The following is a 24940-nucleotide window of genomic DNA, read 5'->3' on the forward strand; positions in this document are numbered from 1 at the left end:
ATTATTAAATAACTAGTTGTGAGCCTGTGGGCACTGTATACATCCCAAACCTTGGAGTCAGATGAACCATGACACACTCATTTCCTATTTACACTGATTTTTGCATGGTGTTTGCTTTTTATCACAGCAACTGCTGAAAGACCAGCTTACAAAGCTATGACGTCATTAAAAGGAATGCATCGCAACCTAATGTTTAAACTGTAAACTACCTCAAGCTAGTAGTTTGTGCGGTGTTCAACAGATGTTGAGTATTACCATGTTGTCTTTGAAATTTAAAAATATCTCATTTTAGCCCTCTGAGCTCACTGGTGCCCTGGCACAGAGCTTGGGAACCACTAGTCTAAGGTGCCTGAATCCAGAGGGTAAGACTCTTATTTCCAGTCCTAGGCACCAGTAGGCACTTAATATTGTTAAATGAATGAAAGAAAGAATAAAGTTACAACTTCTCAGCACGCTATTACCAAGAAGCTAGAAAACATAGAATTGAAGGGAGAAAAGTTTGATTAATCTATAAGAGCAAATTTAAAAATGCACTAGTAGGAAAAACTTTGTTTCCAGAGATTTGTGGCCATTCTCTTCTGTGTTTTCAGGGAGTTGATTGGGGTGCAGCAGCTCACATCCTCTCTTTGATTATCTTAGCATTAATAAACAAACATCTGTTAATTTACTAGACTAGTATGATTGGGGTATGATAAAGAAGAGACCAGAAATAGGAGCTCTGTATCAAAAAGCTTATAATCCAATTGAAATCTGGCTTCCAAGAAACAGACAAGGCAAGAGGGCTCTGATGCCAAGATGCCCACTGTTCCAAAAGAGTTTGGTATTTAGCTCAAAAATTAACAATAAGAATTTTTTATTAACTGTCTGCTTTGTGCCAGTCATAGTGCCAGAGGACAATATAATGCTGAGTGAATAAGACACACTACCAGATCTTTACAGTATGATAATACTAAGAAAATGGAAAGTAAAGAGAGCTAGGGAACTCCTTAGGAAGGACACAGTACTAGGACTTGGGAGATGAGAAATGGCTGCCTGGAGCAAGTGATACCCAAGCTGAGACCTGAGGTGGGAACAGGAGTGAGCTAAGCATGATGTCAGTGGAGGGGTACATATTCATTCACAAAGGGCTAGAGGAGAGAACATAATGGCATGGGGATTTCAGATTAAACATAAACAAGAAATATTCTAATATTGAGCATTAAACAATAGAATCATTGTTACTGAAGGAAATCATAGAGTCACTATTTTTACAGTGTTTAAAAAATATAACAGCAAACAGAATTACTTAATTATGGACGCAGGGAATTGCTCAACAAACTGTCACAACTCCTTAAGCTCTATAATTCTACAATGACAGCAGAATGCTAATAGTTAATAATTAGAAAGATCAATCACATTTTGTGTCCTTTTAAGGAAAACTGAAAAGAAACCCAATAATAATAATTTCACAATCATGCATAAGGGAATCCAAAATGAATACTTAAAAAAATACAAGCTGGAAAATTAGGTTTAACCTAAAAAGGAAGGTTTAACTTATTTTCACTGTAGTTTTCAAGGCATAAAAGTCACACATGGTGACTGAGCAGAATGAGGCAGAACATCCATTTAACCCGTAACCTTAAAGCATGCTATCCCTTTGTTAAGAAAATAAGTTTTAATAAGAAACCAAAATAAATGAAGTTTCATTCAAAAACCTTTTGTACTGAAAAAAAAAATAAGTTCCCTTCATGTAGTTACAATTGTATCTCATCTTTAGTGACTATATACGTGACAAAAGTAAACTGTCTACCTTTAATTTAGAGGCTAGGAAATGGACATCTCTGAAGTAAATACAGCAAAAGAATTCCCCCTTTTGTCTTCTCGGAGGGAAAATTAGTAACATTTACAAAAATATAACTAAGAAAAAAAGACTAGTTCTTGTAAAAACATGTATTATGTTTATAGTGAATAAAATAACATTATAAATAAAAATGCTGTTGGAAATAAAGTAGCAAATATATTCATCTTTCATAGTGATTATCTTTGATTATCACAGCATTGCAGCCTCACTCTACAGAGGAAGTAGAGGAGGCCCATGAAGGTGAGTGACTATAAGTGGGATTTTAATTTTCTTTTTTATATACTTTTGTATTTTCCAAATATTTTAGAAGCAGTTTTTGCTACTTTTCTATTTTCTGAAAATAGAATTAGCTTCTTTAAGGAATATCCCCATGTTTCTAGTTATCATTCCTTCCTTTAGTTTTGACACGATCATAATTTTCTTAATGACGAAACAAGAATTTCAATGGTAAAATAAACAGATGAATTTTCCTAGAGGGAAAAATAAGCTATCACAGATCAAATGGTCTTAATGAATCAGAGAATAATTCTTTGAAAATTAAGTTCTGTTTTAAATTTCCAATGCTTTGAGGTTTAATCAGAATACTGAATCTTTAAAAATGCCTAATAACTGTAGTTGTTAATGGTCTGAAGCAGGGATGGGACGAACTGAGCTTTCTTCCTTAGTTTTATCTTGATCAGCAGGCTTAACCTGCAGACCTGTACTGATGCACCCTCAACAGAGCAGGAAGAGAGAAATTATATAATACCCCAGCCACGCATAGTGGTGTGTTTGGAGATTGTTAAGGGAGCGGGGCTCCCTAACAGGTGCTCATGGATGACACAGAAGATGAGTAAAAGCTAACAGGAAATTGTCATCAGCTGGCCTTCCCTGGAGCCCTGTTGGTAAGAGGGAGCAGGCAGGTGGAATATTCAAGAACTATCAGCGGTGAGAAAAGGGGAATTTGCATGCCTGGTGCTTTCCACACATTCATTACCTCATTTAATCCTAACGACATTGTGGCCTCACTCTACGGATAAAGTAACGGAGGCCCAGAAGGTGAGCGATGCAGCTAAGTTCACACCCCCCATGTGTAGGACTCTAACCTAGATTGGAAGGATTATTTCCTCTGGGGGAGAGGACTAGAAGAAGTCAATGAGACCATACCCCAAATAATAAAACATAAAATTAAGTAAATATGCTACCATATCTTATAAGTTTTCTTATTTGTTCAAGATATTCACCCCTATTTTCAAAAGATAAACAGGTAAAAGGTTAAAGTCTTACATAAAATTCTTCAGATGCTTCTGGAGGTTCTGGAAGTAGAGAAGCCTTTGGTGGCAATTTGAGTTCATAGGTCATTATACTCCACCTGAAGGAAGAAAAATCTTTGGTCTAAAGTTCCTTAAAAATTTAATAAACTGACTTTGTTCTCACCTCATAGATATACATATGCACATATATTCATGAACTATGCCTTATTGTATTTAAAACCACCAAAAATGGAGAAAGAGATGGAATTTTGGTAATCTTATAAAATGCTGAATTCATAATTTATGATTTCCATATCTTACCATTTCTCTGGTTAGTGACATCCAAACTTTTTAAGGCCATGATCCACAGTAAGAAATGTACGTATGCAACAACACTTCCTTCTTCACTAGGTGCAATGCATTCTGACTTTTCTATGCTTTTCTGTTTCACTTTTTAAATAATGCTTACTGTAATTTACTAACTAGATTATACAAATGACTAATGGGTCACAACCCAAAGTTCTAAAACAATGTCTTAGGTTAAATAAATGCTACCCCCTATGAAAAGAAAAATCATCATTCTCCACGTAACAATCAGTCTTGTCAAGTCAGCTTATACGTACATGAAATGAAAATCAGCTAAATATCCCTTCTTAAATTAAGAAAGTAAGCATGGGATTGAGAGGAAAATATTAACAGAAATAACACTTAACTAAAACACATTCTTTTCAATTAACTGTAAATATTAATTTCAAACCAAACATTGAATCATTTGGTGTTAGAGAAAAGCAATCAACTCCAGATAAATCCAGTCTTCTATCTAAAATAATAATTTCAAAATTTGGGAAGAACAATTCAGTAGGGACATTATTGTTGTCAGTAACAGGATGTGAAATAAAGATTTTACAAAGACACAAAGCATAATAAAAGCAGTACTGTAACACATGAATTTTAAGAAAAGCATATCACAGCTGAAGCCAGTGAGAGAACCTGGAGGAAAATCCCAAGATTAGCATCAGTATTTAAACAGAGCCTAATGTATCACTCAGACTAATGTCTTTGCATAACAATCCAAATTCCCAGAAAATCCCCCAAAAGACTTAGGTTATACATTAGGATGTATAAATTGAATAGTTACTCATAGCTACTATTCAATTCATGACTTGAATAGACTATAAAGAAATATATATTTGAGCACAAAAAGCCATTCATTCATTCATGCATGCAACAGATATATACTGAACTTCTCAAAGTGACAGACACTATTCCAGTGCCTGGAAATACAACGGTGAATAAGACTTCTCTAATGAAGCTTATATTCTAGTGCAGAAAACAGACATGTTACAAGTAATACATAAAATAATTAAACTTTGAAAGTATACAAATAGGGAAAACCACAATTGAAAACATGAAAGTCAAGTTCCTTATAGTTGGAAACACTTCTGTGGTGGAAGGACAGTTAAAGAAATGGAAAAGAGGGGCCGGCCTGGTGGCACAGTGGTTAAGTGCACACGTTCTGCTTTGGCGGGCCCAGGGTTCGCCAGTTCAGATCCTGGGTGCGGACATGGCACCGCTTGGCAAGCCATGCTGTGGTAGGCATCCCGCATATAAAGCAGAGGAAGATGGGCACGAATGTTAGCTCAGGGCCAGTCTTCCTCAGAAAAAAGAGGAGGATTGGCAGCAATTAGCTCAGGGCTACTGTTCCTCAAAAAAAAAAAAAAAGGAAATCCACCCAATAAGTCTTAAGTTCCTTGCACCTTTCAAGCTGTACCTCCTCCCTTGATAGAAAATGGTTGGAGCTGAAGAAACAGGAGAAAGTGGCAGCACCAGTCAGGAAAGGATGCGTATTGGTACCAGCTAAGCAGAGTTAGCGGCCAGACGGTAAGGTGCACCATTTGGTGCATACACGCATTAAAAAAGGAGAGAGTGCAATGTTGAGGAAAGACCCTGGGAACTAAGGCTGGATTCCAGTTTAGAGTGCCAGTGTTACTACTTATTAGCTATGTGACACTGATGATACAAAAATCTCCTGAGTATTTTTACCTGTAAGATGGGGATTATAATGTTAGCTGTCTTTAACTGTGTAGTGATGATTAAATAAGATGACACTTTATTAAGTAAAGCAACTAGAAATGACAGGCAGACAAAAAATAGTCATTCTTACTTTCTTTGTCTCCACAAGCCTCAATTTTCATCTTTGCAAAACACTCATAATAATGCTTTTCTTAGCCACCCCAAAGTGTCGTTTTGAGAGTCAAATCAACTGATATATGTGAAAAAAGCTTATGTAATTTGGAGTAACATTAAACAGCAATTTTTTTCACCCGTTCTTTACAAATGGTATTCTTAAATTAGTAAAAAAAAAAAAAAAAAAAAAGGAACAAGATATTCTTATATTTCTAATAATGGTTCTAGTTTTTTTAAGCCTCCTTGATGTTTTTTTCTTCTTGTGTTTTTTGCAGGTCTGTATCAAGGAATTTCACCATGGGGGCACTGTTCCTCTGCTAACCACCTGGAGAAATCAATTTTTACAACACAAAGGGAAAAAGTGCTCACCCAAGACAGAGGAAATGTCTAGCAGATTTCCTAGGATGCAAAGACACAGTGGTATTTAAATTTGCAACAAAAAGCCATTTAAAATATCCCACATGGTTTAGTAAGCACAGAATTGGGCACCTGTCTGGGAAATCACCTACACGCTCCTTGGAAGACTGAAGACGGAATCCACTTCACGTATCCAAACTACTGGGGTATGCATCCCTCTCATGAATAGTTTTGAATAAACAAAGACAAATGCTGTACAGCCCAGCTCTCTTTTAAAATATTCTCTCAGCAAAAGAATCAACCATTACAACATTACCTTATGACAGGCAAGTTTATAATTAATTAGGTTATAGCTCATCTTCGAGTAATTACATTTTAGATTGGTGGCTCCCTGATGAGATTTTGTTATTTTCGGGAAGAGTTCCACAGATGGCTAATCCTATCAAAGTTGTTTTGATTCATGCTAGCTCCAGTTTATAATGATATTTTGACATTTGTCTTTGACTTATAGGGCAAGGGGGCTCTTACTGCTTACTGAATCCTATTGTTCCCTATACCTAAATTCTGAACACCTCCTCCATAATACTCAGGATGCACACATTGTGATTTCTTTTTTATATGTGGGGCACTCAAAGAGAAAGCAGTTAAGAGATGTGATCAAGGATATCATAAACACAGCGACAGTTCCTTCATATGAAGCTGTCTTCCTAACACAGTCATGCACCACATAAAACATTTTGGGCAATGACAAACAGCACAGATGACAGGGGTTGGTAAGATTAGTACCACACAGCCTAGGTGTGTAGTAGGCTATACCATCTAGGTTTGTGTAAGTGCATTCTGTGATGTTTGCACAGTGAAGAAATCACCTAATATTACATTTCTCAGAATTTATCCCCATCGTTAAGCAATGCATGACTGTACTTCTCTGTCCTTGGGAGAGGATTATCTTTCTTAGTATTTAGTTCTTTGTTGGTTCAAATTCTTTCTTAATATCTATGATTAAGAAGAGACAGTCTAACAAATCTAAAGCTTATATGTCTTTCTTAGCTTTAACAAAACCACAGATGGGGCCATACCTATTATACTCATACATAGACCCCTCGCCCCCCAAATTAACTCTTTAAGCTTTCTGACCAGGACAACAATTACAAGTTATTGGTATCAACATAGCCTTCTATCTTTAAAAATAATGGGTTCATTAGATTAGTTTTCTCAGGTTTTGTTACAGTTCATTCATTCACTCAAAAAATATATATTTATTGTCTACTCTATGCCAGGCTCTGCTCTAGACCTCAGGGGTGAAAGAGTCAACAGGGCTAGGAAGCCTCTGACCTCGTGGAGCTTATACTCAGTAGAATTTAAACGGTCAAAAAAGGAGTTGGGTACACCATTTTCAATCCAGTTTTAGACGAGAATTCACTTTTACCTGTCCAACATTTTGGTACTGGCTCTTTCCAGCTTCTCTAATATCTGAGGAAGTTGAGTGTCATCATCGTATGAACCTCCCCAGCCAAGAACCCGGGCAAGGTCGTTTCCTGTACCCAGAGGCAATACTCCCAGCTGGCACTGAAAGAGAGCACAAGAGGGAGACCTCAGACAAGCTGAGAAATAGAGACTGTTACATTTCTGCCCTTCTCTGGTCAGCAGGTTAGCATACATCCATGTTAACTAGCAATGAAAAGAATTACTACTTGCCTGTTTATTCAAGTTGAGCTTATCAATTTCTGACAAAACCCAACCTACACTTCCATCTCCTCCACAGACAAGAATCCGGAAATTGTCAAACTTCTGGAATAATCTTAAACTGAAAGTAAAAAGTATTTTATATTAATATAAATAAATAAAAATCACTTTCCCCGATTCTTTGTTATTCTGTATTTATTGGTATTCACATTCAGATTAAATATAAGAACTCTTACATATTAATTATACTATAAAAACTAATTTGATTGCAATTTTTAACTCAAGTAAACTTCTTAACCATAAAGAAGAAAGGGGATTATAAGTAGAAATGGAGACAAAATCAGGAGGAAAGAGAAGTGAGAAATGAGAAAACAAAAAAGAAGTAGAACCAGGAAAGAGAATGAAAGGTAAGTGATATGAAATGGTAAAAGCAGTGATTTTTCTCTTTCCATTACAAGGACATGTTATTTCCTTGAGAATAGCATGTTGCAAACTGGGAGAATCTAGGACACTGATGCTACTGAGTGTCACATGAGGCAGTTCCTAAAGAGACCCACCAAACCTTGCCAATGTATCACTTCTAGTACTCCCAGTTGTTTTTCCTCCTCCTGTTCTCAGGTCAATGTTTATACTTCTATCTTCCTTCCTCTCAACTTTTGACACATCCGCCCCCTGAATGTACCTTTGTACACCTTAAGTATTGTGGAATATCTAAAAAATATGTCATAGAGACAATCTCAAGAAGTTTCACAAGGGAGATCTTTTGTGAATCTCAGAGGATGGGTGGGAAAAATAAATGTTAAAAATATAAGATATTGGAACTATGAAGAAGTATTAAAAGGATGTGCTAGAAAGGGATACAAAGTTAACCAGAATGGAAGAGTCAAAGATGAGAAGATAGGTTAGAAAGAAATGCTAGGACCCAAACAAGGGTAAGCAGGGGATGTGCAAGTGAGAAGGAAGGAGTTCGCTACAAACGAAGAAGACCAACACCCATCTGACCAGAAGGGCATGAGACTTCGCAAGAAAAAGGCAATGGAAACAAGAAGGAAGATCCTGAAGGGACAAAAGCAAAAAGAGGCACAAAGAGAGACTGAGGAGAGAAACAGAGAAGAGAGGAAAGTTAAATTATAAAACACAAAAGGCCTCTCCAGGCCCTGGTATCTAAAATCCCCATTTCTACTTTGAGTTCATGCTTTTAGGGGACAGCGGAACCCAGCAGAAAAGCTGAGTTGGCAGAAGCAGATCACCCAGAGACTGCAGGCCCCTGGGTCAGATGACACAGTGTCGCCTCTCCAACAAAAATCACATGCATACACTAAAGATGGATTGAAAGTGCCGCAAGGCGTTTCCCTCATTAAAGATATACTTAATATTTTTCGATTTTAAGTTATATGACATTCCAGAAAGCTGCAACAAACAATCGACAAAAATGTTGTTTGTCATTTATGTGAACTGAGTCTGAAATCCTCGAGGAACCGTCCTTGAGATCCATGACAGTATCTGTGCTTTGGTTAAATAATTGATTATGTGTATTACATAAAAATTAATACTAGTCTTCCATGCAAATCATCTTCTAAAGTTATTTTGTGGTTCTATATTTACACAAGCTGACCTTTCTTAGAGCTAAGCAAATTATTGGTATTATTTGATGTAGGATATATTCTACAACACTTTCTAAGCAAATTTTGGATTTTTTAGCACAACAAGAAGTTATATAAGTATCAAAAAGGTTGTGTTAAAATTTATAACTAGAGCTTTAAAAAAGGGAGGAGAAGGAAGATCAACACAGAGATGTCTAGATGAATATACAATTTTCATGAACTGAAAAGCCAAACATATTTCATGCTCAGTGCTATATTTCATTCAAACGAGATTTATCAATAATCAATTACCCTAAATGAGGCCCTCCATTCATTAAATCAAACACCTGAGCCGGATTTAGCAACTGTTTAAATCGTCGAAGGAACTTTACTCCCTGATTATCTCCACTCTTAGAATTGACAAAAACCAATAGAGGACTAACACAGAATGAAAATGTTGCTCTACAGAAACCTGTAAAAAAACACAGAACAAGATCAATACATACAACTCTCTCTCCTGAACTGTTAACATTTCAGAGAAAGGAAGATACATTCATAAACAAAGAACCTTGTTCATTACTTTAACAGTAAGTTATAATTTAGCTCCCAAAATGGAGCTAGGCTTATTATTTACATACTAAGAATATAGAACTTATCTTTCTAATTATGCTCTATAAGGAAAAATCATACCAAAGAGGGTAACAGTATTAATCATAGATAATTTGAGATCTACCACCTGCCTTAACAACCCTTAATTATAAGAAAAACCAATCACGGTCCATAAATTCTCAATTGGAAAAGGATTCGTATGTTCATGTTGAGTGTTATAAAATATTTTAACTGATTCTTGATGAGGCCTGGGAAAATATTTTACAAGGTATAATGAACAACAGAACCCTGGTATATCAGGGCTTGTGGAGGGGAGGCTTTTAATAGCATAGGTTAAAAAATTCACATTTCGGGGGCCGGCCCCGTGGCCGAGTGGCTAAGTTGGTGCGCTCCGCTTCGGTAGCCCAGGGTTTCACCGGTTCGGATCCTGGGCACGGACATGGCACCACTCGTCAAGCCATGCTGAGGCGGCATCCCACATGCCACAACTAGAAGGACCCACAACTAGAAATACACAGCTATGTACTGGGGGGCTTTGGGGAGAAAAACAAAAAATAAAATCTTTAAAAAAAAATCACATCTTTTGAGGCTTGTGTCCTAACATCTATGATATCTATTGGCATAATTTATATAAAAAGTGTGACAAGCATAAGACACTTTATCAACGCAAAACTTTAATAGCATACGGTAAAAGCCTTTTGTGATATGGTTTGCTTAGAAGGAAGTTATTAATATGCTATTCCAAAACCAGTGTTGCAAATAGGTTCTCAGCACTTACAACTAAGTTGTAAGATTCTGGAAAAAGTGAATGAATTTATAGTAATATACATTACTGCAATGAAATTACAGGAAAACATTTCTAAATAAGAGCTATGCAAAAGGGCAGTTTCAATTATGGAGGAAAAGAAAACACTTGTAAAAAAGTTAACCTCTCGAATTGCATTTTGGTACAGAATAATGATCTTATTTGCTGAAATGTAAAATCTAAAAGTCTTATACACAGAAATTTCACCAATGTGTTAATAGCTATGTTAAACTTTAATTTTAAAATGTTCTTTTAAAAATTAAATGTACTATTCAGCAATTTAAATGGAATTATTATATAAAAACTGACAAGAATAACCAGCTACAATTCTATTTATCCTAGGAAAATAAACGTATCTATCAACATTCAATATGCCAGGAATATACATACTTACACTACTGCTACGTACCATCAGAATCAGTGCTGTTTAGTGCAATTGGAGGTATGACAGACACTTTACATTGGCCAAGTGGACATATAGGGTGGTATAAATCTTTGCAGGCAGTGTGTACCTAACAACAAACAAAAAAACTTTCAAGAATCATAAAGACAAACCAATGCTTTGTTATGTTACAAATTAAATCTAAGGTACTCATAATTGAAGATCAACTGCATCACAAAATTTTCAGTAATTCATAAATTATTTTAACGACACAATATTTATACTTCTAAGGAATGGGCTAATCATTTTAGAGATGGGGATTTGGTTTGGTCTGTGCAGCCTATTTTCATGACGGTGTCAGGCAAGTAGTATAGAGTCAGTAAATGTCTGGTGAAGGCGAGAGAGAGGAAGAGACGAGAAAGAAGTGCAGGGCAAAGGAGGGCAAGAGGGAGGAAGGGCAGGAGAAACGGAGAGAGAGGGGAAAGGGGGAGAGAGGGAGAAAGGGGGAGAGAGGGAGACAGGGAGGGAAGCTAACCAGTATGCGTGAATATCATTGTCCGTGAAAAAAACTGATGATGTCTACCTTATAAAATTCTTATAGAATTTAATGAAAATAAACAAAATCTGTAATGTGTCTGCTCTGTCTGCAGTGACCCTATAACTTTCTATTCACACCTTGTTTATAACATTTTCATGTTGGTATGGTTAGAGTACATCCATGCCTATTTTCTCAGCTAGACTTCTGCCTCTGTAAGGAAAAGAAACAGGTCCCAGCATTGCATACTCATCTTGGAAAGTGATATACATCACAGACACTCAGTAAATGTGTTAACTCTGTGGAAACAACAAGTTTCAAGCTCACTCAAGATACTATTGAGAACAAAAGCAGGGCTAACTTATTAAGTAGGATCAGACAATTTAGAATACTTTATGGACTTACCTAGAGAGCCTTTAAAAGTTTTAAGCAGTAAAAGCAGATGCTTCATAAAGCACTTATTTAATCTGGCGTTATTTCATTAGTCCTTTTAGAAAATTGGATATTAAACACATATTTAAAAATACTTTTGAGAAAATAACTGAAATTTAATAGTGCTTCTTGTTCTGCTGATGACCTAGTACTGGACAGTTTCTTATTATGATTTACAATAATTAACAATCCAAATGGATTTTAGAAAAACAAGCACACACAGTTTTAAAAGGAATTTAAAAATGTAGGAGAATCATAGAGCAAAATGGAAAAGTATTTATAAGAATGTTAAGGAGAAAAGCAGAAAAGAAAACTGTATCTTCACTATTTTTACAGAAAAGGCAAAAGTATGTCCAGAGACTGGAAAACAGCTGGAAAAATTAGGAGTTGATTCATTAGGAGGGTGGAACTATGGTTTTGTCTTGTTTTGTTTTTAACTAGATAACTATGTTTAGATATTAGATATTCTGCTGTTCAAGACTCACGTTTTAAAGGCAAAATAATATGTGACCAGATAAATGACAGTGCATACGAAGCACAAGACTGAGAGAGATGTAACAAGGTGATGGCGGTCCAGAAACCCACACGGCCAACTGACACAGGGAAGGGCAGGAATGATTTCATAATCAAGGCGATACTTAAGTTTGTCAGGCAAAGAGAGGGAAAAGACATCCCAGAATGCCCCCTTCTACAATCTGTAATAATACTTCTATTTGCGGAATTTTTTAAGGGGGAGGGGGGTGAGCAGAGCGAGCAAGTAAAAAACCTAATTAACACCTACTGTTAAAGTTGATAAACTTTAAAAACCAGTGACTAAATACAAGTAGAGACCTATATATTGTAGGTAAACGCAGCTTATAGAAAACCTTACTAAAATAATTCATCACACACGGGATCTGCTTTCTTTTTAAAAAGTTGGAAAAGAACAACCGAAGTTCTAGAAGTAGAGAAACAGACTTTGGTAAATGTACAGATTAATAAAAATAGCAGTCAGTGCATACATCAGTGACTGTCCCCCCAAAAAGAAATCTTAGATGGGATGAAGATTTAAAATTTTGTTTACAGGAACACTCTTTTTATGTATTTTTTTAAATTTCATCTTACAGTCTTTCAGGAGTACTCCTTTAAAATAAGGAATGGCTAAGAGGGTCTTAGGGGTTGGGGTTGCACCAAAACACTAAAGAGAGATATTTAGTATAGTCTATACATTATATTAAATGACATAAGAGAAATAAAAAGTAACACTTATGGCTAACAAAAGAGGCAACTGATGAAGAGTAACAAAAGCATGAGGGCAAAGAAAACCACGTTTGACTTAAAACTGAAAAGGAAACACAGACGACCTGACTAAAAAGCTGGAGGACTTATTTTCCTCTGTGGCTGATGGAATCAGTCTCATTGATTATGAAATCGACACATCATACTCACCTCTCTTATATTTTCTGATCTACACCATACATATTAAAAGCAATGATGTGTCCACCTTCCTGGGGGTTGAGGGGCTCACTTCCAAGACCCAAAACAAGACCAAGCAAATCAGCCCCAGTGCAAGGCAGCCACCATTGCAGTCGGACAGCATGGCCCAGGGCTCAGATGATCACTCACTATTGCCTCCTTACCCCCTGAACTTTTAGCTCCTCACCAGCCTCTGAGTGGCGTTAGTTCAGCCTCTGAGTTCCTGCTCGGACTGCCCTCATGCAGTCTGGAGGCCCAGTCCTCATGCAATCTGGCACAGACAGGACCATTCCCTGCTGTGGGCTCCACGTTACACTGTGCGCACTTCTCACTGCTTTCTTGCACATGCAAGGAAGTTTTAAAATATTTATTTATATAACATAAACATATATAATTTAAATTACATCAGTGCATGGTCCACTGAACTTAGCATTCTGTCTGTCAGAGAACACACACAGGGTTGCAGTCAAATTACACTTTGCACGTCAATCAAAATTTGGTGGCTTTCTGTAGGCAACAGGTGGTAAAAGAGGCCTAAAAATAGCAAACCACTGAGCGTGGCCAAAGTATAATGAAAAATAATAAAAAGAGGTCATCAGACAAAGGAAATACATAACAAAGGCAAGTATTACAAAAAGGGCATTTGAAAATGTAACCAGACTGAAAGGAATACACCTTGAAAAGAGATGAAAGTTACAATGGGTGGTTGTGCTACCAGGCTCTGCTATGCCATAAATTCTTTCCTTTGCCTCTAAAATACATAGATGAAAAAGTTACAAAATGAAGCTAATTAAAAAGGAAAATAATTATAAAATTCTCACCATCGTTTTACACCAAAGGCATTTCCAATCTTGAAGACGGAGAACGCTCCCGCACGTTTTGTCACAGACAGCACATTTGGCGCTCACGGGCAAGTTACCCTCAAGCCACTGGTGCGGCATAGCCACCTGTGGAGCAGAAAGAAAGGGCAGTCAAATTAAACTGTGGAGGACCTCATCCTTCCCCTAGGGAAGATAGATCATTATTTCTTACTCTATGCAATCAATAACATGTATTGATCGTGGCATCCATTCATTTAGCCCACATTTATGGAGCATCCATTATGCCCCGAGCACTGTAAAGATACAAGGATAAATAAGACTAAGTCCCCGCCCATCAGGATTTGTAGTCTAGCTGAGGAGAAAGGCAAATAAAGGGATTATCGTAAAGTGATTACAAAGTGCTATCAGAGATTCCTATGCCAGGTGGGAAGAAGCAAGGTTTTGAAGGGAGGGGCACTGTCGAGAGGAGAGCCCAAGGTTTGAGGAGTAAACATCTGAGTCAAGAGCTGAGCTGAGCCTTCAAGACCATCTCAGTTTGTCAGATAACCAACTATAGCACCAGCCCAGCACAACCACTACTCACTATGCCTAAGCCCTAGTCACACATTTCCCTCCCAATTTAAGGGCTGAAGGAAGAGATGAAGGATTGAATTGAAAATAAAACTCATAATCAATCAAAATCTTCCATTTAGTCCTAATAATAAACATTCCCTCTTAACTCTCCTAATTTTCCACAAGAACGTAAAATAAAAGAGAAGAGATACTGGGAGGAGGTCAGAGACGGAAGAGAGCTTACTCCATCTTCGTCCTCTATGATGTCCTTCCCGATGGAGGCCAGTGTCGTCCATTTGCAGTTGTTTGTTGCTCTCACTGCACATCTTTTGTGAGCCTTGAATTTACACACTGAAAAAAAGTCAATCATTTCTAAATGAATATGTACTTTTGGACCAATGATGAAAAGAAATCACAGCATGAAGTTTAAAAGGGGTAAGGGGTAGAAAAAAACAATATTTTAAAAAGTTTAAATTATTCTTCAATAATAGTAATGGTATCATAAAAAGCAAATACAGCTATGTATTTATGAAGCACTTTTATCATGCTAAAGATGGCTACTTAAAGAGATTCCACTTACTCATAAAAGAAGAACAGAAAGGAAATGAACACAAAAGAATTAGATCTTCAGGAGAAGAGAGACAACACACACACACACACAAACACAGAAGAAAATAAAATTCAGTGACACAGAGGTGCTGGTAACATCCATTTTCTTAATCTGGGTCTGATTACATAAGTGTATTTAATTTGTGAAAATCCAGTGAGCTGTATACTTCTGATGTTTTCATTTTTCTATATGTATAATATATTTAAAATTAAAAGTTTGAAAATATCAGTAGGATAAAGAACAGGATAATTCAGAGGAGCTTTAAAGAGCAAGCATATCAAGAAAATATCCAGAGATGACAGGAAACAGGTTGACGAAGGGCATAAAGATGGCATTGTCATTTAAAAGTATTATGTAGGGATGGCTATAATGTAGACGAAAGGAATGACAAATGATGTTCCCACTACACGTATCACTAATTCTCTGCTGCCATATTTTCATAAAGGAGCCTACAAAAGAGAAATAAGAGGAAACAACCAAGAGAGAAGCAACACATACATGAAAAAACAAATACGCCACAGATTATTTGAAAAATTAACCCTTGCTCATGAAAATCGGAACTTGACTACCACTAAACTTATTTATCCTTCTAAGGACACAAAAGATTCAAGCATTCGTGGATACTGACGTTATAACAGCTTCTGACTTTTCAGATAAATATTTAAAGGTAGAGATCATTTCAGTGAAAACATAGTAAGGTAGCTGTTGCTAAATTCTAAATGTGAGGTGGCCCCTTTTCACGATTTTTGAATTTCTACCAGTAAACCATTAACAAATTTGAAACAATGGGCTACACACCATTCTCTTAAATTGTCCTAATTTAATGTAACATGAAAACGAAAGGGTCAGGTAAAATACGGAAGAATTTTATAGCCAAATGTGCAGAATGCTTCACACATCATGAACAGCCGAAATATAAATGGCCACTTAAACTCAGTTGGTTTGTCCTTGAAAACTATTAGTCTATAGACATTGGAATGTTTCATTTACTTGTTCTTTTGTGTACACTGACAAATTCTTTCCTGGAAACCATATTATTTTTGTTATAAATAACTTTTTGACTTGAGCACAGACTTCATATGGAAAACATTTTTTCAATTGAATTTTATTGCTGATAAACAATAGCGTAAGGAAATAGCACTAGAGGAAGTAAGCTTAGTTTGAAAAACAACTTTACCATGATCTGCTCCCCTTTGGTCCAATTTTATAACTGTGGCTGGTTAGCTTCTCTAGGCCTTTTCATCTATCTTGGGATTTCTCAAAAGTATGATTCTAGTTTTAGTTTTATCTGCAACAGAATTCCCAGGCTGCTTTTTAAGTACAAATAATTACTTGATATTAACAGTCAATGACTGTTTTCTAAGAGGCAAAGAAGGAACTATAAATAAGACAACAGGGTATAATTTTATGGCTTTGTTTGTGGTTGTGTGTGAGGAAGACTGGCCCTGAGCTAACATGTTGCCAATTTTCCTCTTTTTGCCTGAGGAAGATGGTCACTGAGCTAACATCCGTGCCAATCTTCCTCTATTTTATGTGGGATGCTGCCACAGCATGGCTTGAAGAGTAGTGCTAGGTCCGCGCCTGGGATCTGAACCTGTGAATCCCGGGCCACCGAAGCAGAGCACGCAAACTTAACCACTACACCACAGGGCCAGCCCATCATAGCCCTTTGAAAATTCTGCCATTAAATCAAATAGCTGATTAAAAATAAAAATCATACTTTTGTAATAATAAAGTGCTTCATGCAATGAGCCTTGAGAATTACAAAGTTGCTTAATATAACATATAATAATAATAAAACAAACTAGACTGTAATTATGGTCAGTAAGGAATGGAAATGATTAACAGGCAACTTAATTTTGTTAGATGACAATTAAATTTCTCCAAACAAGTAATCCTGAAATAAAGCACTTTTCCCTGACCTATAAAGCCATTATTTTAAAACCACAGAACTTAGAAAATATACTGACATGTAACAAAATTATAATTTTTTATTCCAATATTCAGTCTTTACCACAGTTAATCTTTATAAGAGTTCAACAGTGGTTAAGATAAAAATTAATAAGTAGATGTTGACATAGTTGATGCTGTTGATGTAAAAAAAAAAAAATCACCATTTAACCTTTTTTGTTAAATTACTGTTTAAATAACTGTGAAGAACAATTATGCTCTGAAATTATAATTAGCATTTTCAATTGATTTATGGGATTATTTATTAAAAGTATTTTCTCCACAACTAGAAGGACCCACAACTAAAATAGACAACTATCTACTGGGGGGGGGGGGGAGTTTGGGGGTAAAAAGCAGAAAGAAAAAAAAGTATTTTCTGTCTTCTATTTTTCAGTCATATTTTATATTCTCAAGGACTTTAAAATAATAATTTTAGTTACTATTGAACACAAACTTAGAAGACAAATCAGTACAGCCTTGTTTTATTATGAAAAACAAGGACAGAAAGATTAAGTAAATTTAGTGATAGCTTCACACCCCAGAAGCTAGATTCCATTCCAATACAAAGTTATTCACGGTCACTGTTGAATGAATTTTCCTTGTATTTGCATCTCTATTATAACTTTTAAAGCCTCTTATATCCTATGTCTTTAGTTTTATGAAGCAATCAGTTTATTCAGATTTTGGGGGTATTTCTAAAGTTTAAGTACAACTTTGGTTACGATAAAAATATCTTAAATAAGTACATTCTCATAAAAATAAAAAGGTAACTTTTTTATATATTCATAAAACCCATGGATTTTTAAAACCTCCTGCTACGGTTCTAAAATTACTAATGGGCACAATGCTGCAGACAAAATTTTTATCAGCAGAGAAAATGAATACTAACACATATTCCTCTAAAAATATAATTTCAAAATACAATAATTGAGACCTAAAAAAAGTCAGAAAGACTTCATTATTAACAGAATAATATAACAAATTTATTTAAAGACTTTTAAGTTTCTTATTCTCACCAGCTAATGTAATTTTCATTTTTCTTTTAAAATTCTTAGAAAAATATATAGTCATCCTACTATTAACCTCAATTCCTAAGCAATTAAAGATATTTAATAATGCATAACTCTCAAATCAGAAGGGCACCACAGAGTATCTCAGATCTGATATCTTTTTTAGTATTTTTTGGATGAAGACTAGAAGGGAATAATAAAAACCCCTTCAAAACAGTACCCCATGATATTACAGATCTGGTCGGAGTAACTCAGAGCCACAGGAACCCTTTCAGATTACTAAAGTCATAAAGGCCAATTATATCTCTGTTTGTAATCATTCCTTAAGTCTAAAAAAATTTTTAATGTCTCCTCCATGTTCATTTTCATTCATTGGGCCATGGCGCAGTTACAAACCTCTACAATTTATTTGACTAGAAAAGCAGTTTTAGTATACATATTCTCTCATTTAATTTTCATTGTGTTCCATGAGGTATAAATGACTATTATCCCCATTTTACAGATGAGGAACCAAAAGTTTAAAAAAGTTAAACTACTTCTGGTCATAGACTGCAAGGCTGGCAGTGGGACTGCCACTGAGAGGGCTGAGCTGCAGAGCTCTGGTCTTTTTTTTTTTTTTTTTTTTCCTTTGATAAGCCATATTTTTATTAAGCCATCTTAAAGTGGGATGCCCCTGTTTTTAGATAAGCTTTTATTTTTTTTGCTAACGTAGTCTGAAAAGTAGAATTAAATAGTTGATATTAGTGATAGACAGCTGTTATTTGTACAAATCACAGTTATTTATGTTTCAATTCCATTCAGCTACTCTAATGAATGCATTTGCAGCCAACTTGGCCATCTTGCCTGAGCTTTCTCTCATCCACAAACCATTTGTGGACTACTCCCAAATTAATCATTCTCCACCTTCACCACAGCACCCTCCATACCACTCTTCAGCTGATGCAGAGCTCTGGTCTTAATTGCCACGCCACATCATATTAAATAGCTGAAATGCCTCAGATTGTATACTTTAAAATGAATTAAAACTGTGACCCTATTCCTATTTCATTTTATTATAATAAAGTGACATTCAAATTTACATAAGAATTTTTTGTATTAGAAAAGCTAGTATTATTCGTAGCTCAAAAAGTAGTACACAATCGTGTGATCACTGACGTATGAAATTAAATAAATCTAAAGAAGTTATGAGTTTTCTCTTGGCAATTAGTAGTGTATTTGTTTTTAGTGGTCACGGCTCTTAAATTAAAAAACAACCTAAAAATCCTATAATGAAAACAACAGCATAGGCCTTATTTTTAGAAAACTTCAAAGAAATTAAAAGGGTGGCATCCATTTAAATTAAACATAAATGAAATTTTTAAAACATTCAAAACAATGAAATACAAGTAACAATCAGAAATTCTGCCAAAGAGGATATACTCTCCTCACAGAAAGTTTTCTTCTCCATGATCAATCTGAACTGAAAAAGAACACTAGAAAACTAGAACAACATACAAAGTCTAAAGACTTTTTTTAAACAGTGGTTGCTGGTTCCTCAGGAGTGAAATGTTACATTTTGATTTATACATCCTTTCAAGTGATTTTATATTATCTTGCCCTCAGTAAAAATACTTCCTAAGTTAGTCCTACGTGTGCAGAGCTCCACTTGAAACTACAATAAAATTTAAACACTATGTTCCTGCGGAGATGCTCCTAGGAACTGCTTCCATCCAAGGAAAAGGTTTTCCTGTGATGAGGTTTCTCTGTTCAAGTCACAGAAGCACCACTGGCAGAGTTTACGGTACAGTCCGCGCTGAGGGAGAACACATGCTGGATGCTACAGTACCTTCGCAGGACAGGCCATGGGAGGTGACTCCGGAGAGACTCTCTCGGCACACGTTACAGAAAGTGGGTCGGGCATGGGAGCAGGCGTACCAGTTATGCATCCCTGAGAAATGTTCCACATTAAACTGGGCCACCTAGAAATGAGACGTTAGCACAGATTTTCCAAACAAGAGATCAAGACTACAGATGGTAACTATTCGAAACATACATAGTTGGGATTAAAATTTCAAATCCAAAATTTTTAAAACTAAAACACTTTGCTTTAAGTAAAAAAAATTTTAACATCAGACTTAAGCTGCTCAATGAATCCACACACACATATTTTTTTTTGCAGAATACAGCTTCAGCTCTCCGGTTAAGAACATGAGACAACAGAAGAGATGCCACTTCACCTCGTAAGGTTCTCTGGTCTGTACAGACTTCAGTGAGCTGATCCAATCCTCCATCTCCTTTCTGTTCTCGGCACACAGCATTAGTCTTCTGAAGGGAGTGATTATCTGAAAGGGATAATTCAATCTAATGATCGTTAATAACAAGAGAGATTACTGCAAAACCTAGCATTTTACAAGGTAATTCCATTTGCAATCTCTGAGTCCTTATTTCCCTCATGAAGAAAGTAAGATTCTCTGTAAAATAAATGACTTTAGTTCTCCGAGTATGATGCAACGTGGTCTAGGAAAGAAAAATTCTAAAGAGCCTTTTCTTGTCTTTGATCTCATTGCTACTCATTTTTCAGGCCTTTTAGTCCTTTACCAAAGGCCATGAACCCAATAAACAACGTGTTCTTATTTCAAGGAATATATCTTGAAAGCTGATTTCAAATTTACTTTAAAATAATTCACAGTAAGGTTAGAATTAATACGTAGTTTTCAACATAGACTTGTTTTAAATTGAAAATCAAAAGAATGAAATATTACATGATTTCATAATTGGTTTACGATGGTATGAAGAATATTCTGTTATCAAATAATGTTGGGATTATATATCATTTCCATTGCCTATCTTAATATGATTTATATGAAGGATTTTTTCCTCATTGTGTAGAACTCCACTGTACTACTTTTTAGTGAGAGCAAGGAAGGAGCATTAGCATAAGGGGGGTCCTTTAGTCGGCTTTAAGGGAAGAAAATAATTGTGACTTTCACCTTTTTCATAACACTAAAGAATGCAAATTAGCTATATTAAGACTCTTAAAGCAAGGGGAATAAAAATTTCATGCCGTTACAGCACCAAAAGTGCTTCAAAGTGAGATTCTGAAATGACTTGAAAGAAGCCCCTGTTTATGTGTGAAGATTCTGAGCAAAATGCAACATGCCAACCTAGAAACTATTTCTAAATAATAAATTACATATTTATTTAGAAAGCAAATAAGACATTTCCTCAGGTTAAAAGCGATTTGATCAAGTGATAATCTACATATTGCATTATAGAGATTTTTCAAGTCATGAAAAAGCAATAATCATTTAAAAAAAAAAAGACACCCTTCCCAAAAGGAGTAAACTAGCAAGGCTCTATCACTACTTTTCACCTTGGAAAATAAGTCCATTGTTCAAAACTATAGAGATCAGCTCAATCTTAGCTACTCACCAGTCACTGCCTCCTCTCATCTGTCATTAGTTTAGGCTACACGCTCCTTCCTTAACCCAAGAGGCCTTTAATACATCTGACAGGCACTCGCGCTTAAATACAGCTGGCCAGAAGTCACGTGGAGGAGGAGCACCAACCACTCAGCTTTGGGGATTTGTTAATTGCCTATGAAATTGAACAGAACCTCACTTTTGCATTTTCTTCTGTTTTCCACTACTCTCTTTGGATAAAGCTTATTAGCAGTTGGTCACTTTTCTTCCTGAATAAATAGTTAATGCAAAGAGCAATGCCTCCCTCGTTACTTAGGAGCCAAATGGATGCTTTATTGCTTCAAAATGTTTTCCTAGGACAGCTCATCAAATGCAGCAGAGAGACACCATTAAATCATAATACACTCCTGGCTCCAACGGCTGGCACAGCACTTCAGAAATCTCAGTTTCACTGCACTGAATAAATCTGATATTTATTGAAATAAATATAGTCTCTAGTACTTCTCTTATCTATTTTTTTGCTATACTATGCGACGTAACTCTAAGGATTCCCTCTCTTTCATTATGATCTTATAGTGAGATGAGCATTATTCAGATAAGCAAATCAGGCTTGCTATTTTATTAATTTTGTTTTTTGCTTTATTCTAAGTAAAGCAGGATGTCTGATGGTTTTAACTATCTTTAATGCCACTATATTTTTAAAAAGTCATTGTGAATTCAACAAAAATAGGAGAAAGAAAGATAAAGAAACAGCTTCTCATTTTTCTTGTAGTTTTTGGAACTACATAAATGCCTCAGTTCTAAAGGATTTCAACAATATAAATAATGTATGCACCTTATATGCTGATGAAGTAAAATGCACACATTTGCAATTTTAATGAACATTTGTTTAAAATGGATAATCATAAGCAAGTAAAGATCATATCACATTCTTAAAATAAAAGTTAAGTTTTTAAGAACCAAAGAGAAATAATAAATAATTTTGATTTACCGGCCCTGTGATGAAGGGTGATTAAGAAATCTACTGATGATAAAGTTACATTATAAGAAGTTAGTATGAAAAAGAAAATCCTTCATAAATCATGCCATGCAGAGATGTCTAGCTTTACGGCTACAGTACCAAAAATACCTCAGTGAGCAGCCCAGAGTTGTGTGGGCCTAACTGAAGAGAAGGCTGGCTAGCCCAGCAAATCTGTCATGTCTCCCAAATTACTCTCCTCTAGGGTAATCCCTCATCAGGGCTTCAGTTCTCTGAATCCCCTCTCCAACTTTTATTTAAATTCTTCCTCAGGCTGAAACTTTGTAGGAAAGCAAATGACAGGTGTTAACTGACAGGCTCTGGTTGTACCCTAACTGAACCCCACCACACTACAGTGGTTTCTTACCCAAATCTTTATCAGAAGAATATTTGGGGAGCAGCAAATTTCAACAACTATTTGGTTCTTACTCTGAAAGTATATCTGACTCAGCCTTTTTATTATGACAAGTGAGTAGGATGGGGAGACGGAAGAGAGAGGAGACGGGTGGGGAATGCTATTCCCGGGAAGACTGTATGAGCCTGTTGGGGGCCAAGGCCAAGACGGTTCTGGAACTAGAGGGCTTTTTACATTTCTTGAAGGATCTGCAGCTTATCTACCCTAAAGTGTCCCCTAGTCCCCAGCCCCTGTCCTCATCTCAACCCCACTCTTATCTTCTCTTCCCACTTGCCCAACATTCCCAAATAATTTTTCTCACCTCAACTTACTTCCATAATTAGTTTTTTCAAACTATAACCACCACTCCCACCTCAGATCTCGGAACACACCTGCCTGTTCATCCACCCCAGCATTTACTGAGCGTGGACCGCATGCCAGAGCCCAGGGATACAAGCCATACGGGCTTTGCCTTATCGGTCTAGAAGGGAGACAAAGGAAACCAAGGTTTGCTTGTCTGAAAAAGTGCTGCACAAGTCAGAGTACAAAGGAGAGACACCCAAATCAGTTAGATCCTAAATGCAACCTCAAATAACATAAAAACTCTCCACTAATACAGACACCGCTCCACTTTGAGAGTTACTGGCCTAGAAGGGTTAATCCAGCAACACCACCAGGTGTGTATAAGAATCAAGACCTTCTCAGTCTGGTAAAGCACGTAAATACATAAGACAGATACAAGACAAACTGGTGTCAAATACATAAAATTCTATAGAAGAGTAATATTATAGTTAAGACTTTAAATACATAAACACGCACAGGAGAAAAAGACACACAGCCAATACCACGCTGGTTATCGTTGAGTGGAGAGATTATAGATAATTTTAATTGTAATTTTTTTTTTTGGTTTGTCTGTAGTTTCTAAAGTAAACATATAGTACTTCTGTTAGTAAAAATATTACCATTTTTTACTAACAGAAGGATGAGAATTTAGAATTTAAAACTTTGCATTGTTCCAAAGCAGGAGTTCGCAAACTTTGCTGCACATTAGAATCACCTGGGAGATTTTTCAAAATCCCAGGGTCCAGACCACACGCCGCACCAGTCAAATCAGAACACATGAGGGTGGGACCCGCCCACCAGTTTAACTCCCAGGTGATTCCAAAGTGCAGCCAAGTTTGAGAACCAGTGTTCTAAAGATATTTCATTGTTCCGCACAACAGTGTTAGAACTTAAAAAATGAGAGAAGTTTCTGCAGGGAAGTGAATCACAGGCAATTGCTAATCTGTGAATTCCTGACTGGAAACCACTAATGTAACAGCAGAGTGATTCAGTGCCTAAACTCTGGAGTCGGACTGACTTAGATGGAAAACTAAGAGCATCCTTTCCTACATGTGTGGCTGTGAACATGTTTCCTTGGTTCTCTCAGCCTCAGTCTCGCAGCTGCTAAGTGAGGGCAGAGCAGGAACTCACAGCTCTGCGGAGTGTCTGTGGATTAGAGAGACAATCCCAGTAAAGCACTGAGTCCAGTGTCTGTTACAAAGCCAGAGCTCAGTCAATATTAGCATCCCAATTCTTCTTAGTGCTGACAGAAATTATGTGTGTATTTACAGCTTTCTTCTACAATGTATACATTTCTTGTGTAAGTGTGGTCCACAGACAAAAGTAACATGAGCTTCAGTCAGAAATGGAGGCATTTTGCTAACAAAATAGTCACTGACTAGCAAACCACTCAAATAGGAATACTGATAATGACCTACTCCTTAGAAGATATTAGGAAAATATCAACAAATTAGCGAAAGATTGTCTTCCCTTAACTGCACTGCATCTAACCCGAACCAAAGCAGGAATATAAGATGGCAAGAGGCTTACCCAAGTCAAGAGCATCAGATCCCCTTACAACATGGAAAGAGTTCAGCATGCCATCTCTAGTAGCGATTGTGCCTAAACTACTCAAGATAGAGAGTTCCTCATTTTAACTCAGTTTTTGTTTTTTTTTTGGAGGAAGATTAGCCCTGAGCTAGCATCAGCTGCCAATCCTCCTCTTTTTGCTGAGGAAGACTGGCCCTGAGCTAACATCT

General features: G+C 36.4%; 1 protein-coding gene across 15 annotated transcripts in view; it reads right to left on the reverse strand.

Moving 5' to 3' along the window:
- DGKH (diacylglycerol kinase eta) overlaps nucleotides 1-24940 on the reverse strand; it is a 175323-nt gene that overhangs the window by 53563 nt on the left and 96820 nt on the right. For 12 of the 15 annotated variants that reach the window (XM_023621645.2, XM_070239822.1, XM_070239823.1 and 9 more), the window contains 9 exons: nucleotides 20263-20367; nucleotides 19872-20004; nucleotides 14721-14827; nucleotides 13925-14050; nucleotides 10709-10811; nucleotides 9198-9357; nucleotides 7315-7423; nucleotides 7046-7185; nucleotides 3107-3191 (listed from right to left, as the gene is read on the reverse strand). In XM_023621645.2, coding sequence (XP_023477413.1) covers nucleotides 3107-3191; nucleotides 7046-7185; nucleotides 7315-7423; nucleotides 9198-9357; nucleotides 10709-10811; nucleotides 13925-14050; nucleotides 14721-14827; nucleotides 19872-20004; nucleotides 20263-20367 — 1068 coding nt within the window. Of the gene's footprint in view, nucleotides 1-3106; nucleotides 3192-7045; nucleotides 7186-7314; nucleotides 7424-9197; nucleotides 9358-10708; nucleotides 10812-13924; nucleotides 14051-14720; nucleotides 14828-19871; nucleotides 20005-20262; nucleotides 20387-21457; nucleotides 21623-24940 lie in introns of those variants that run through there. The other 3 variants (XM_070239826.1, XM_070239833.1, XM_070239832.1) reach the window with 3 other exon arrangements.

This window comes from Equus caballus, chromosome 17 (genome assembly GCF_041296265.1).
Source record: "Equus caballus isolate H_3958 breed thoroughbred chromosome 17, TB-T2T, whole genome shotgun sequence".
NCBI lineage: Eukaryota > Metazoa > Chordata > Mammalia > Perissodactyla > Equidae > Equus > Equus caballus.